Below are 17,002 nucleotides of genomic sequence, written 5' to 3'. Positions count from 1 at the left end.
ATCCAAGAGTTAGAGAGCTCGCGGAAGCCATGTAGAAGAGATGGGCTAGGTTGTTGGGAGTTAGATAGGTATACTAAAAATGGGAAAGTGCATTAATTAATAAAGACTTGGTAGAACAGGGGGGAAAAAAGACTTGGTAGAATAACTTTTAAAATGAAGTTTATGAGAAAAAAATGGGAACTGGGGTCAAGGTCTTCAGAGTGGGAACCACAGTGTTAATGATGATGGTGTTAACAACAAAAGTACTGAAACAGCGGCCAGCATGTATATTAAACAGTATGTTCTAGGCACTGCGTTTCCCATGTATTACCTCGTTCAGTCCTTTAGACGGTGGGGACTGGTGGTAGTAGGACCATTTAATAGATGAGGAAACTGAGGTTCACAGAGGGCAGAGAGAGCAGATGATGAAGGTAGACTATAGAATCTATGTTCTTAATCACTGTTAGTATCCTCCCTCTCTTTCTTATCACACAACTGCAAAATTATTAATGCCAAAGGTAAAATCTACCAGCAGTGAAAGTATATCATGCAGTCAGTGTGCTACAGCTCGCAGTATGTTCTAAGAAAGCCATGAGAATAGTATGAACCAGACTATCCGTGAAGACAGGTTCAGGCAATCAAATGGACAGAATTTAGAAGTCCCCAAATAAGTACTGGGTAAATACAGAACTAAGGAGCACACCCCATCTGGAGAAGATAATGCTGGAAGGGAGTGTCTTCAGCTGAAGTTTAAAAAGAGTCAATGGGGAACTTGGCTAAACACTCCCAAGGAGTGGCTGAACCACACAAAGAGGAAAAACAAACATCTAGGTCCACTGAGAATAGTTTCAATGGTTCAAACTCACAGATGCAACAAACATAGAGAAAAATACATTAATAGGGTCGCAAGTAAAATTTTCATTGGTGATGGTTACTTTTGATACAATACAATCCATCATTATTTGATTTCAATTTTCATAATCAACTATTACCTAAATTTACCAACTGCATCATTTCAGGATATCCTGAAATGGAACATGTCCCCTCGAGGCAAGACCTACCTCCACCTGGTTCACTATAATGACCACTAATCAATCTAAACACACTTGTTTTGGGTGTATTCCAGAACCCATTAATACTTCAAAGAAAGTAAGAAAATCGTCTGGGGAATGCTTGTCTTTGATTTACTTTTTTTAAATATAAAATTTATTCAATATGACATGCTTTTTATATTTCTCCAAAGTATTCTTTTAAAGGTAAGACACACTGTAGCATTTACATTTTCTTTGTTTTCTATTTCTCGCTGAAAGTACTCTACCTGTTCTATCAGTGGTGCCCTGGAAAGAATCACCGGCCATAACTAAACCATCCATGTTTATACCATTTACCAATCCCAGAGTACTAGGTTTGAGTCCTATTATCAAATACCCTGGAAGCAATAGCTACTCCATATACATACAAACCATCTAGAAATATGTTCTCCAATTACTCTGATTGCATGTGAAGTTACATACCTCCTTAAGCCTCTCAAGCACAAAAAACACTGCCCACATGTATCACCCCACCTTGTGTGGTCTGACCATTTACTCACTTTGGAAGTTGTCGAAACTCTCCCGAGTAATCTTCATATTTATAGTTCACAAGATGCCAGTCAGAGTTATAGGTTTTGATGCACTACGGGGTGAGGGGAAGGGTATAAAAAATAGAAAGCATAAGAGGCAAAGAAAAAAGATATGTGATGGCTTTAGGAGAACGTTTGGGAAGGTTTACGAATGTGCAGCCACACAAACATCAACACAATTCTTTTACTTCGACCCTCCCTTGCCTGAAATTCCACTATCAGAGGTTCCTATAAAGCTTAAAAACACTTAAAGCCTTACCCTTGGGGATGGGTCACTTTAAGTGCCCATCATTCATGATCAGAGAGCAGATTTTTACAAGGGGAAAAACTGCACCTCATGTTGCTGCATTTACATAACAAACAATGTACTGCTTCTGAGTTAAAAGCACTTGTTTAGGAAGCCTTGTGCCCTCTACTAGAACATGAGAGTAGGTGGAAAGTGTGAACCTAAAAGACACTTTCATGGTGTTTAATAAATTGACAACTAGATCTGTTACCAAGTATAATACAAATCTGCCCTTGGCTTTTCCTTCTATTTATAGGGGCCAGAGTGAGGTTATTAGGAGAAAAGATTTAGATTCCAATTCAGTGGCACCGTGACATCATCGCGTGCACGCACATGCATGTGTGAACAGGATGTACAAAGTAGGGAGCTTTACGTTCTATGATACCAACCTACACAGACTGCTGTGGGGCCCAGGGCCCATCCCATGCACAACAATGCCATGGTGATTATTCTGAATGAAGCCACTTGGGAAATAACTGTGCAAGGACACTAAGACCATCCTCCGTCCCCTGGAGGCTGGAAACAAATCTCCCATATGAAAAATACTCTCCTGGACTAAGAAGTTAAAAAAAAAAAACAAAATAAAACCGTAACAAAACAAAATCCTTATCACCAGAGGTAGGGACTTGAAAGTTGAGAAAGCTACGGAAATAAACCTTGTTATTTTTTTCTAATCTCCTACTGCAGGCTAAATTCTGTTTAGAATTCCTTACTAATTAAGGCTCCCAAACACCTGTTTTCTTTGTCCTGTCAATTCCTCCCAAATTTATTGTCTCTTTGTCTAAAATGTATAAAAACTGCCTGCCTTACTTATTTCTTGGGGTCTCAGTTTCATTTTTTGACCTCCATGTGCACATAATAAAACTTTGGGTTTTTTCCTATTAATCTGCCTTATATCAATTTAATTCCTAAGCCAACTAGAAGGAACCCCGGAGGGAAAAAAAAGACATTTCTATACTCCCTACACTGCATTAAACTACCTCACTATCCAATAGACTCAACGGACCAGCACGGTGTCTTTCATTCATCTATCCAGGAGGAAGCACTGAATAGTGTGTAGACTAAAGATTATAAGGCTGCGTCCACCAGATCCTCAAACACAAATGAGTCAAAATCAATAGGGGAAGCATTTGATTGAGTTACCAACAGCTACATTGATTTTCTGTATAGTCAGCTCTTGGCTACACATATGTAAACTTCAGTGTGGAAAAAAAAAATGAATAAGTGAAGATGTAGTTGAATGTATTTATGTCTTACCTGGTTGACTTGACTCCGGCTATTACTAACACTGTGATCAAAGTCTCTATTCTGCTCACTCTACTTCATCATTTTTATGGTCAACCTTTTTTATCTGTTTCATGGCTTATGCCCAAAGGCCTTCTGAGGCAAACTCTCCTCTACCCCAAAGTCATGAATAGAACTACAACAACGATAATGAATGCTTCCCTTGTGCCAGACTCTATGATAAGCACTCTATGGGCAAGGTGGCGACAGGCAGATAGTGTAAGATTTTACATTATTGTTCTGAAAGGTGGACTAAATAGCAGAGAAGGGTTAGGAACAGAGTTGGATGGTGGAACTGAACAAGTTTCCGATCTCTTTGCCATGTAGTTACAAATGTTTTTGAAGACTATTTTACTCTTGTAAATTCTTCTCAAAAATATTTTCAAAGCATTTTCACATTCAGAACATCTGACATCCATACTCAAAATTATATTCCAAACCAAGTGTGATTGCAGAATTACCTGTATCCCTAGGTCTGTTAGCACAGCAATTTTAGGTCTGACTAGGTATGACACAGTCTTGTGCACATGCTCCTACTCTGTTCAGGTTTTCGAACAAGCACAGCAACCAAAGTCATACCACCGAAGTCTCTTTCAGGATATTAAACCTATTCTGAAGTATAACATGCACCTGCCCAGTTAAAAAGATCAACGAGCAAGCACTTGCATACAATCAGGGCATTTATGAATGAAACACCTGACTGCCCAGATTTTTAATATCTTAGGTAAAATGGGTCAGAAAGATACTTATGTTTAAATGTTTTAAATTATAAGAAACTGTAAGGAAACATAGTTGACCAGGTTAAGTGGCCAGAGAGTCATTCATTTGATAAGCCCCGGTTGACTCTCCACATGGCAGGCACTAGCTGAATTCCAAGGCTGAAGCCTGGAATAAGACAAGCAACCCCCACCCCTCCGGGGATGCAGAAAGTCTAGGAGATGAGGGGTTACATCAGAAATCAGTCTCTGGAGAACTGGATCTCCAGAAAGACAGGGATCTGACTGGCTCATTTCATCAGTGACCTTTCAGACTCGTGAAATTCAATCATATTTTCAAGTTAATACTGAAAGGTTTTTGAAGTTGTTTTTTAAAACAGCCGTTAGGTCATTCTCTGCTGGACAAGAGGATGGAGAGGAAGTGCTGGCTGTTCCACTCCACCCTTGTGGCCACGTCCCAAGAGGGCTCGTTCCATTGGCTCGGGCAGCACAGCATGAAGTTGTTATTGCTCAACCTACAGCAGTCAAAGAACTGAGTGGAGAACTGTGCCTCAAAAGTCATATTTTTTAAGCAACTGGGAGAACTGAATTAGTAATTAATAAGTTTGGAGGTGAACAAACTCTTTCTGGAAAAGTCCGGATAGGCAAGTATTTTCAGCTTTGAGGGTCACGTGATCTCTGCTGCAAACATTCAACTCTGAGTTATCACGTGAAAGTAGGTCACAGGTGACACGTAAACAAAAGGGTGTGGCGGTACTACAATGAAACTTTATTTACAAAAACAGGCTGCAGGCCAGACAGTTGCCCGTGGGTCAGTCACACTGCGTCTGCATCCTGCTTGATACTAAACATTTAAGACTACACAAACGTATCTGGCTCTATTTGTCCAGAATCATTTTTACTAATATAGTAGCAAAGGAGGTAAGGCAAGAAGTTACCTTTCCAGAAGGATGAGAGATCACACTTTTACGATTTTCAATACATATTTAATTTTTTGAAAATCTCAATGGAAACTAAATACTGTTACTACAATATTGTTATTTTAATTAGTTTTCACTTTAAAAAGCATAGATTCCTTGTGGGGGTTGGCCATGTTTATCATCTAAAAATCAACTAGAAAAATAGGGTTAAAGACCCATCATTTTTAAATGAAAGAGTGCTTCAAGAAACAAAATTAAAATACCTAATTAGTTCATCTAAAAGCACCTGGAAGAAGAAACAAACACCAATCTAAAAAAAATGCAATCCAAATGCAATAATTTCTCTTTCCTCTTTAACAGGTAATTAGTATCTGTATGTTCAAATAAGAGTGATAATAATCATATACTGATCAGGAATATTCACGCTCTGCTCATTATCACCTGGCATCTCATAAAGACTGAACTAGTCTTGAAAATAAGTTATAAGTAGAAACATGTAAATGAATACATAAATGTGTGTGCTGAGTCTCCATTAAAAACAACGTCAACAACAAAACCTCAGCCAAAGATTTCCAGCGAGTTCCTAAGTTACCCGTATTCCATGCCTGTAAGTTCTGTAGCATTCATGCTTTAAACAGCCGTCAGAAATGACCCCTATTAACATTTCTGTCCACATTTCAGACTCTGAAAACCCCATACTGTTCTCCTATTTTCCATTATAAAAATGTAATTACCTCTCTGATACTTCCTTGAAAATATCATTGAAATTTACAGAAGGGGGGGTGTAGGCAAAAAGTGACTCTAAGATAAAGTGTACATTAACGTAGAAAAGGCACATTACCTCCGTAACAAATAAGCTCTGTGCTTCCTCTTGCGCATCTGCGGGGACCGTGGAGCACATGTAGCGACCCTGTCGTCTCAGAGTGGCCGTCTGTGAAGGAAAGCGTGGGGAGAGGGTTTGGTTACTGGAAGATGGAAAGGCGCCAGCCTCGGGGTGCAGCCGGGCCTCACATGGAGACAGTCCCTTCTTCAGTCTCTGCCAGTCCTGCAGAGACAGCCCTTCTCCTTCCTCCTTGGGTCACACACCACGGATCCCTTTTGGTGCCAGAAAGTTCAAAGACGGGCATGGGGCAATGGCTCCCACTTCTTTCTGAGTCAGAGGTCCAGTGAGCCCTCCAGGGAGTCCTTCCGCTCCCACCAGGCAGGGTAGGCCCCCTTTCAGAAACCCTAACCCTCGCCAGCCCCAAGTGCTTGAGCTAGTCCCACTACATTGCCTTTTACTTGTCCTAATTGCCTTTTTCTAGTGTAAAATAGACATACCATAAAATTTACCATTTTAACTTTTTTCCAGATTTTATTTCATTTTTTTTAAAGTTTATTTCTTTACTTTGAAAGAGAGCAAGAGCAAGAGCTGGGGAGGGGAAGAGAGAGGGGGAGAGAAAATCCCAAGCAGGCTCCACACTGCCAGTGCAGAGCCCAATGCAGGACTGGAGCTCATGACCTACGCCAAAATCTAGAGTCAGACACTTAATGAACTGAACCAACCAGGCGCCCCAATTTTATTTTTTTTAAGCAAACTCTACACCCAATATGGGCTCGAACTCATGACCTTGAGACCAAGAGTCACATGCTCTACCTACTGAGCCAGCCAGGCACCCCCATTTTAACCACTTTCAAAAAGTGTGCATTTCAGTGGCATTAAGTACATTCACATTGCTGTGCAACCATCATCACATCCATGTTTTCTTTTTTCCAGTCCTATTGAGAAATAATGGACATACATCACTGTATAAGTTTAAGGCATATACAGCATGATGGTTTGATTTACATCTATTGTGAAATGAGGACCATGATAAGTTCAGCTAATGTCTATTCTCTCACTCAAATACAATAAGAAGAAAGGGAAAAGGGAGAAAAAAAAAAAAACCTTTCTCCTTATGATAGGATTTGCTCGCTTAAGAACTGTCCTAGATACCACACAGCCATGTTCACTGCAGTCTCCAGGTTGGACCTCACATCCCTAGTCCTTATTTATCTTATGACTGGAAGTTGGACCTTTTGATCTCCTGCATCCAATTCTTCCTCCCCATACCCTCCATCTTTGGTAACCACAAGGCTGATCTCTTTTTCTATGCCTTTTTGTCTTGTTCTGTTTTATTCCACATATACGTGAGATCACACAGTATTTGTCTTTGTGTTTGATTCATTTCACTTAGCATGATGCCTGCAAGGTCCATCATGTTTTTGCAAATGGTAGGATTTCCTCATTTTTTATGGCTTAATATTATTCCGTTGTAGATATATATCACAACTTCTTTACCCATTCATCTAACAATGGATGCTTAAGTTGTTTCCCTGTCTTGGCTACTGTAAACAATGCTGCTATAAACACTGGGGTACAGATATCTTTTCAAGTTAGTGTTTTTATTTCCTTTGGATACAGTCTCATAAGTGGGATTACTGGATCATACTGTAATTCTACTTTTAATTTTTTTTAAGTATTTCTTTTTTTTTTTAAGTTTTTTGAGAGAGACAACGTGAGTGGGGGAGGGGCAGAGAGTGAGAGACAGAATTCCAAACAGACTGCCAGCTGCCAGCTGCAGACCCCAACGCTGGGCCAGAATCCCCAACCATGGTATCATGACCTGAGCCAAAACCAAGAGTCAGACGCTTAACCAGCTGAGCCACCCAGAAGCCCCTCTATTTTTAATCTTTTGAGGTCTTCCATACTGTTTTCCACAGTGGCTGCACTAAACCACAATCCTACCAACAGTGCACAAGGGTTTCGTTGTCTCCACATCTGTGCCAGCATCTGTTCTCTCTTATCTTTTTGATGACAGCCATTCTAGCAGGCATGAGGTGCTATCTCATTGTGACTTTAATTTGCATTTCCCTAACAACTAGTGATAGTGAACATCTTTTCATGTACTTGTTGGCTTTTTGTATAACTTCTTCAGAAAATTGTCTTTTCAGGTCCTTTGCCATTTTTCATCTGGGTTATTGTTGTTGTTGTTGTTGTTGTGTTGTTGTTGTTATTGAGTTCTATGAGTTCTTCATATATTTTGGATATTAACCCCCAGATATGTGGTTTGCAAATATTTTTTTCCCATTCCATAGGTTGTCTCTTCACATTATTGATGATTTATTTTGCTGTGCAGAAGCTTTTGAGTTTGGTGTGGTCACACTTGTTTTTTTGTGTTTTTTTTTTTAATTGTGTTTCTTGTGTTTTAGGTATCAAAGCCCCCCAAAATAATTATCAAGACCCATGTTAAGGAGCTTTATTCCTATGTTCTCTTCTAGGAGTTTCATGATTTCAGGTCTTACATATAAGTCTTTAATCCATTTTGAGTTCATTTTCACGAGTAGTATAAGACGTGGGTCCAGTTTCATCCTTTTACATGGGAACAGCCAATTATCCCAGCAACATTTATTGCCTTTTCTCCATTTAGTATTATTGGCTCCCTTGTCAAATATTAGTTGACTGTATATGCTTGGGTTTATTTGGGGCTCTCAATTCTGTTCCACTGTTCTACTTGTCTGTTCTTATGCCTATACCATACTATTTTGATGACTACAGCTTTATAGCAGAGCTTGAAATCAGGATGTGTGATGCTTCCTGCTGTGTTCTTCTTTCTAAAGATTTCTTCAGCTCTTTGAGGACTTTTGTGGTTCCAAATGAGTTTTAGGACTATTTTTTCTACTTCACATTCATCTCTTACTTGCCTTTTATGTCCATGCTTGGTCACTGCCTCACAGCAGTGCCTCACAGTGTCTCACAGCATGGTAACCAGGCAAGTAGAAGGTGCTCAATCACTATTCGTTGAATGGATCTATGAATTGTGAATGCTACCTCCCCTCAAGAGGCTCAAATGCTTACTTTAAATAATAAAATGCCTCATGACTTTAGGCAGGAGCAAATCCACTCTAACATCATTTGGAAGGGACTATTTTGCCAATATGAGGAAACCGGACCTCAGGCTTCAGAAAGAAATGTTCTAGATGTTTTCTCCCATGGACTGTAATCCTTGGATAGTATTAACAGATCATAGTTACAAAAACAGCATACATGGAAAATATTTTGCAAAGAGAGTCTACCCTGTGGTAGCTCTTCATGGCTACTTACTAAACTGGGATCCCCTAGCATCTGTCCCGATGTTTTTCTTCTTCCTTTGGCTGGAGGAAGCTTGGATCAAATGTGTGATCTCCCTCCCCTCCGGCACAGGTTGAAAACTTCAGTGCATATATTTTGTATATAATTTAATTTTATTTCCTGCCCCTATTTTCTCAATGTTGTGTCTCCTTCACCTATTTAACTCTTTTTTGGATGGTGTCAATCTTTGAAAGTAATCTCAAACCCTGTTTTTAGAATAAGCCTCCTTATTCTAAAGGAAAGGAAAGAAGGAACTCCATTCTCCACTGAAGTCCTTCATGGGTGAATTCTTAATTCATTCAGCCTCCAAAAGCGCTCTGAAGGCCCTTGGTCTTGGTTTTTTTGCAACTATCACAAATGGTGAATCTTATTACTCTCACCTGTTCCCAAGAAATGCCATAGAGATGTGTGACGATAAGCACTAAAGAGGCATAATCTATTCAAAACGTTTCCAAGTAACACAGTGATTATTAAGAGATTGTCAGAACTGTTAAAAATCAGGATTAAGAAAAGGGAAATTGTTTAAGAAACTTGTGTATGCTTCAAAGAAGGATACATTCTATATCCCTACTTGATGTATTTTGATCTACCATGATTTTTGAAACAAATTGTTACACTTTTAAAATGTTCAGGAAATGCTCAGTTCAAGAAATGGACTATTAGAGTCACTTCCAGCCCATTTTCCATCACACCACTAGTCAAAAGACAAAATGTATTATGTTTTTTCCAGTGGGATTACCAACTCAAGAAACTTTTTGTTTAAAGTTTTATTTTTAAGTAATCTCCACCCCAAAGTGGGGCTTGAATTCACAATCCCAAGATCAAGAGTTGCACACTCTAATGAATGAGCCAGTCAGGTGCCCCTCAAGAAACTTTAATTATGTGACACTTTTCCAAATACTCCTCTAAGGTGAGAGAAAGAGATATGGATCAGAGACAATGCCATTATGTTCTCACTTTAAAAAGAAAGAAACTTTGATCCTTAAAGAGAGACCTGGCCTTTAGCAGATAAGAGAGCACTGGGCATAAATAAACCAATCATCTGTGTACTTACCACCACCCACCAGTACCAGAATGCTAGGTTTGAGTCCATTACTGATCAAGTCCTAGCTCTGATTTTGACAAAGCTTAGTTGTCCCACAAGAGCCCTTTTTCCTCTGGAGACTTCATCCAAATAAACAGCAAATTTTTAAAAAACCATTCACTTACATGAGACACACTTCTGTAGTACACATCTAGCTTCATGTTATTTTTATGTCTAATTCTTGTTGTATACAAAATTGGATGTTTTAGATAACCTCTTTTCTATATAGCTGGCTGTTATCCTTCCCTATATATGACTGCTGTCCCTCACACCAAAAGGTGCAGACAATTTTCCTCTCCTTAAACCCGGGCTGGCTTTGACCAATCAGATGAGGCAGAAATGTTACTGTGGCAGTTCCAAACTTAGCCTTTAGGAGAACTAGCAGCTCTGTTCCTCCTTCTTAAAAGACACGGACATAAAAAGACACAAAAAAAGTTCTACTACTTGAGACCACTATGCTATGAGCAAGTCCAAACTAGCTATATGGAGAGACCACATATAGAAAGATGCCCCACCTGCCCACAGCTGGTTCCAGCCATCCTGGTTGAGGTACCACAGTGTAAGTAAGGAAGCCTTCTTGGACATTCCAGGCTCTGCCGACAGCAAGTCAAGCAGAACTACACCGCTAAGCCTGGATCAAATTTTACAATCGTGGGAAATGAAAAATTATTGTCCTGAATTAACTAGGCTTTGGAGTGGTTTGTTACTCAGCAATAACTAACTGTAACAAGATGCTAAGAGATTAGGAACACGTCTTAATTAACGTAGTGAAGAATACTGCTGTTTTCATGAAAATGTTTTCAAATACTAATCACAATATAGAGGTAGGACAGAAGCACTGAAGGGATACATGAAACCGCAACTTGGTTTCTTCATTTACCTTTCTTGGGACATGTGTCAATGTCCTAAGAGTAGACAAGCAAAATAGAAAAAAAAAAAAAAAAAAATGTCTGTTACACTTTGAGAGTAGTTATCAATGGTTTCTCGTCCTCCAAAACATTGTACTGACCATTTTACAGTTCAGCATAAATATCACTTCATCCATCCATCCATCCATCCATCCACCCACCCATCCAACCATCTGCTGTGTCACTTTCTACCACCAGACACTGAACTAGCAGTCAAGACACCAACTTTAATGAAAATGTAGTTGCTGTTCCTATAAAGCTTACAGTCTGAAGACAGAGGAAGATAAGGAAATAAATTATCAGAGAGCCACAAGTACTACAGAGGAGTACGAGAGAAAGGGGCACAGAAGCACAGGCTGGCATGAAAGGAAAGAATGCGGGAATCTAAATCCAACGGGGAGGGGAAAAGAACATCGGGAAGATGTGCACCAAGGCAAAAACACTCAAGCTAAATTGTGCAGGATGAGTACAAGTTGTATTCAGTACAAAAGGGGGAGAAGCTTGGGAGACAAGCTTACTCTTGTAAAGTTAAAAGAGCAAAATCAAGACATAATAAATGAGATTATCTCTTTGCACACACAGAAGAGACCCGTTAAATCCTAGAACTATAAATATACCTTACCCCAAAGGAAAAACTGCCCAGAACACTAATTAAAGAACACCTAAGAATTAAAAACCCTACCAACCTATAGCCTAATCAATAGTTTTAACTCATCTGGGGAAAGAATGGGCCAACAGAAATAACAGGGCTTGTATGACCAGAGCAATTTTGTCAGTGTCTTTATCACCATTTAAAAGGAAAGGCTGGAATCCCATCAGGCCGGGGTGGGGGGGTGGGGGGGGGGGGCCTGAGGCACCACTGACTCCTGGACTTGGCACCAATGAGGAGCCACCACTTGATGTCCTCTGTTCCCAAGGTCTTCCCACTCACTGAATCCAGCTTCATGAATCCACTTGTTTATAAAGGGATTCCCATTTAGACTTTCCTAATTACAGAGAACTGACACGGCCAATGAATGTATTCTGATCTGCTTATTAATTCTAGTTCTCAATGCTCATTATTAAATGCTATTTGGTTTGTCCTCTTGTGAAGCTATCTGTTACAAGTCAGTTCTCTGAGCTCAAACAACTCTGGTCACATTGACCAAACTCAGTCTCTGGACTTGCAAAGCTAAGAGCTGACCCCAGACCTTGGTGACTTATCAACCACAGCCCATGAGGCCCTGTCTGGTAGCTCATCAATCTCTGACTCCATAATCCAAAACTCTCCTCCAGGCACATGTCCTACTTCCTCCTATCAGATTGTGGATTCCTCTAAGGGCAGGAGCAGATCTTCCTATCTGTATCTCTGGGCTAGGTAATCAATCTTTCAAGAATGAATGAATAAAATAGTCAATGGAGACAGAAATAGGACTCTACTGAAAATCATCGATTACTTGTATATAACTTTTTTTCTGTTATTACAAAAACTTCTCCAGTCCATTATAAAAACTGACAAGGGAAGACTACAGCATAAGTGAATGCTCTAATTTCTCCAAAGACTTTTTTATTAAAAGTCATATTTGGGTAATAGTCTACTGTATGCCAAATCGATTCACATTAAATTTCTGCAGTTTTATTTATCTGGCTTATAACAGAGTCCCAATCAATACCTGGAGATTTATACTCAGTGAACACTAAAGCCCTCCTCAAAAGTGGACTTAATTTTCTTTTCCACAGTTGTGGCATTCTTTTCTCCTTTTTTATCAGTTAAAGTCATATTCCTGCTAAAAGATGGGTCTGTATCCACTTTATATAAATCAACATCAAGGTGGACATTCAAAGAATATCAGTCCCATTCTTATGTTTGGAAATAAATTATTCCCACGCCACTGAGAGAGCTCAGCAGTAGCTTTCTCCTCAGTAGATCTCTACATTTGCAAGGGGGAGGTGAGAAGCATTTCACTATGAAGCGTGATAAGATCTGCAAATTAAATCTAAACACAGCTAGCATCTCCGGCAACCATTTTGAATAGAAATCTCATGGCACAAAGCACAATTTAAAACAAAAGCCCTCTTCTAGCTACTAAAATAGTCTAAATTATTTTCAGTGAGTTACTGTGACTTAGGTTAAATGCTGGTAGTCTTGGACACATGGAGACCCTTTATTACCTTGGCCAAGTAGGGACAGGAGTCTTATGAGGAATTCCAAAGAATGTCAGGAGTAACTAAAAAGAACAATTTAGAACTGCTAAAGGAAGAGAAAGTGGTGAAGTCCTCACCCAAAAAGCTTAGAAGGTGGCACAAGGACACCTGAGAGCCCAGGTCAGTCTTTAGGGGAATTTTCTTTTAATGGAATGAGTTGAAGAAGTTCAGGGTTGCCCCCAGACCTGAACAGAAACAGCAGAACTTATAAGTATCTTTCAGCTTAATTTAATAGAAGGACAAATGTCAAATAGATCTTCTTTTACTTTAAAAACTTTTTTCTCTCTTGCTTGAAATGACTCCCTGCAAAGACTGGGGTCACTTCAGCGGCTCTGAGCCATATCTGGATGCGTGGCCCAGGGAGGCAGGGCTGTGCACCACCTAAAGGGACATACGGGCAAACCACACAGTGGGTCTGCTCATCTGGGCCAGCCCTGGGGCATCCTGGCATTTCCCAACCCTCTTCTTCATCACTCACAGCTGTTCCCTGATGGCCTGCTGTAACCTTGGTTCTGCATCTTCAACTTGGCACCTCTCTCTACGAATGGAATTCTTGGCCCCCAACCTGGCCAGGGTTCTCTCCATCAGGGCCAGCCACCCCACCACCCCGACCCCACTGAGGCTGGGGCACCGAGAAGCTCTTGTTTCAAGCCACAAGAAATGTGAGGTGAATAATGTAATTAAACTTCCTACAGAAGAATCTGAGAAGTGATATTGGAAAGGGTTTTGAAGTGAGAGCCAGGAAACCTGAGTGCTCATCTGAGCTCAGCCGCTAATTAGCTGTGTGATCTTGGGGGGAAAGTTTTAACTTTCCACATCTGTAAAATAGAGAGTTTTCTAAGGATCTCCAGGCTTCCTTTGTAATTTAAAAATTCCACAGTTCTGTGAACATGGAATTCTAAGTCTATATCTCTCAAATGGCTTATTATCTGTGTTTGGAGAGAAACTAAAAGATATCCAAGAAAATAAGATGAATACTATGTCTGCTTTGATTGACTACCCCATTTATTTTTATGAAAGGAATTGCTGGATGAGAAGGAGGGCAGAATCACTTTGTAGACTTAAATAAATATAGGGCGAGTCTTAACGGAGACATGCTTTCGTGTCCTTATTTCTTTACTCTTCTGACCCTCCCAACCCATATGGCACGGGACTTTATATTAATCACTTTAGAATGGGCATTAAAACTGTAACAAAACAACTCTCTTAATTCCTGGTGGGAAGCAAGCATAGCTGCGGCTGCTCAAAATATCCTATTTTATAAGATTTTAATGAAGAGGCTGAAACAAAAGGCCCACCCTTCCCCTGGGCCCTGTGAACAATGAGCCGGAGGATAGATCCCAGAGAAGTGGGTGGGCTGCAACCTGAGCTCACTGCGTGTGTCCACCGACACTGTCTCCCCATCTCTCCTGTTCAAAGGAGCACAGGGCTGGGAGTGTCCTCCCTTGGACAGAAAAAACAAACATCACAGGCGGCCCAGAAGGCAGTGCCGGCCTTCAATCAGGAAGAGATGGCTCCTCGAGTGCTCTGAGCAGAACGACTCCGAAGAGTTACAAGAGGTGAAAAAGGTTCTCTTCAAGAGGAAGTAACGGGTCAGTTAGGCACATGGCTGCAGGAAGTTGAGAGTGAGGGAAATTTCCTAGGTGCCTGGGGTCTTACCTCTAAGATGGGCTCCGAGGCCTGCGGACAGCCTGAGGTCAGAGAAGGGGGCCCAAGACGCACTCCAACAGACATGACCTGCTGGCCAGAGAAGCCCACCAGGTCTCAGGGGCTGGTCAGCTCCCATCTGCCCTTACACAAAAAAGTGGACTCACTCTGCTTAGCAGTTAACCTACCTGGTTTGTAATTCTATGCAAAGCATCCTATGCTTGTATTCATTTTTGTGTTTGTTTTAATTCACCTAGTAGAACTATACCTTGAAACCTTTGAGGGCTTGATGCATTTGCAGAGAAATAGTACTTTGATCTTCCAGGAGAAGGGCGACCTTGGGGTGTGGTGGGAGGGGGCCAGCACTCGGTGAGGGGAGGGAAGTGGATGCTGCCAGAAATCAAAGCCCAGGCAGCCTAGGGAAGACAGCTCTTCAGGCTGGCGTCCCTCAGCCTGGCCCATCTCCTTTACTAAACAAGTAAGCCCTGGGTTGAATTTATATTGTGCTCGACTGGGCCAAATGGACAGCATCCACTTCAATGTTCTAAAGTTATCTTGGCTTTTCAACTATTCCCTGTCAGACAGGCAGCTCTCAACACCTCCTTCCTTTCGTCTCTAGCCCTGAGCCAAACTGCAGGGTACCTCACGCGTCTGTGAAGTTAGGTTCCTTTATATCATATGCTGGAAACTGGCCTTGGTTGCATCTGTCTGTGCATGAAACATCACTACTAGACAACTCTGGGGACGTTTCGGTGACTTATCGAGCACAGCGTAATGGCACCTTTCCACATGTCTGGCAGACGCATTTGTTTCAGAGCAGATGACTTACTTTGAGAGGATTCAGTCCCAAGCCAGGGTGGAAACTAGAACTCACGCAGGGCGTTCCCCACATCTCACTGCAGAGATCACCTCTTGGCGGCTGACCCACAGTGTTCTAGTAACATCAGACAATCCCGTTTTCAGTTTCCTGAGAACTCTCAATGCCTAACTCACTAATAATTAAGAAAATGGACAAAGCATGGGACAGGACAAGGGTCTGGAGAAGGAACCCCATTTAGGTTTCTGGAGGGATTTAACAAAAGACCACTCCATAGGAACCCATTAAAACCCTACGAGGGCTGAGACACGCTGAGGGACGCCTCTCCCTCTCAGCTCCTCTTCGCCGCCCCTGCAAGCTCCCCAGGCTCCCACCCTGCACTGCCTGTCTCCGCTCACTCAACAGTACCACCCCATGTGCTGTCAGTGACTTTCCTTGCTGGACACCCCCAAACAGTGCACTGATCTGGGGTGCTCTCACGTGCGCCTCAGTGTAGCACCCATACCACTATGCCCAGCTCCCCTCCGTAGTCCCTCGTACCACCTGCCAGTCGTCTCTCCAAAACTCTCATCTGATAGCACCAGGCCTCCACTTAAAACCTTTCCATGACTCCTCGCTGCCACCAGAATCGAGTCCAAGCTCCTCAGCAGAACCTAAGACCACGGCCGAGCCGCTGTGATGTCTTTTCTGGGCTCACCTGCCCTTCTTCAGCCCTGTAGCACATGGGGACTTCTGACTCCCTCAGGCACCAGACCATCCACCTGGCTGTGGAGCTGTTCCCACCACCCACATCTCCCACCAGGCTGGAGATGCCCAGACTAAGCTACTCATCTTTGCTTCTCCAACACCCAGCAGAACATCTGGCACATCGTAAACGTTTGCTGAGTGAATGGGCAGCAGAGATTTTAAAATGGGGATTGTTTTATTCGATTGCAAGATCGCTCAGGGTTCCAAATGAGACAGTGTCTCAGAACTGGTGAGACATCAGGTAGCTTCTGTCACCACATAATGTCCCGTTCCCTAAAATGTCACATACATTTGTAAGTGTCTGTAGACCTTTGAGAGCCATAAAAATTTCATTCTGCTACCTTCTCAAACCCCCAAAATTATACATTACATAACTGCCCAAATGCAGTAAACTATAACTAAACAAGTGAAATGTTCATCCTTCGTGACCAGACTCATCCGTTAAGTTCAGTTTTTAGAGATTTTGTTTGGCTTATGTTTGGTTTGGTATTTGAAGCTTGTTTTCCATCGCTCTTATGTACCAACGCATAAGAGAGAATGAAGAAGGGGAGAGGGATAATCCAGAAAACAAGGGGGGGCTTGGGTCATTTGGGGGACATGTAGCAGGTCCAGCTTCCCCATGAGTAAGTGGCTCCACCTGCCCCACATCACATGACTTT

At 41.5% G+C, this 17,002-nt stretch overlaps 1 protein-coding gene across 23 annotated transcripts in view; it reads right to left on the bottom strand.

Moving 5' to 3' along the window:
- DOCK9 (dedicator of cytokinesis 9) overlaps positions 1 to 17,002 on the bottom strand; it is a 289,055-nt gene that overhangs the window by 130,284 nt on the left and 141,769 nt on the right. For all 23 annotated transcript variants that reach the window (XR_008418584.1, XR_008418573.1, XM_053892064.1 and 20 more), the window contains exons 3-4: positions 5,648 to 5,737; positions 1,571 to 1,653 (exon numbers count right to left, since the gene is read on the bottom strand). Coding sequence is in view for 21 of the 23 variants with exons in the window: in XM_053892064.1 (XP_053748039.1) it covers positions 1,571 to 1,653; positions 5,648 to 5,737 (173 nt within the window). In the remaining 2 variants the exon portion in view is untranslated. The remainder of the gene's footprint in view (positions 1 to 1,570; positions 1,654 to 5,647; positions 5,738 to 17,002) is intronic.

This window comes from Panthera pardus, unplaced genomic scaffold (assembly GCF_024362965.1).
Source record: "Panthera pardus isolate Hobbes unplaced genomic scaffold, ASM2436296v1 HiC_scaffold_1, whole genome shotgun sequence".
In the NCBI taxonomy this organism is placed as follows: domain Eukaryota; kingdom Metazoa; phylum Chordata; class Mammalia; order Carnivora; family Felidae; genus Panthera; species Panthera pardus.
Note: the sequence above shows the minus strand (reverse complement) of the source record. Positions and strands in the feature narration are given on the sequence as shown.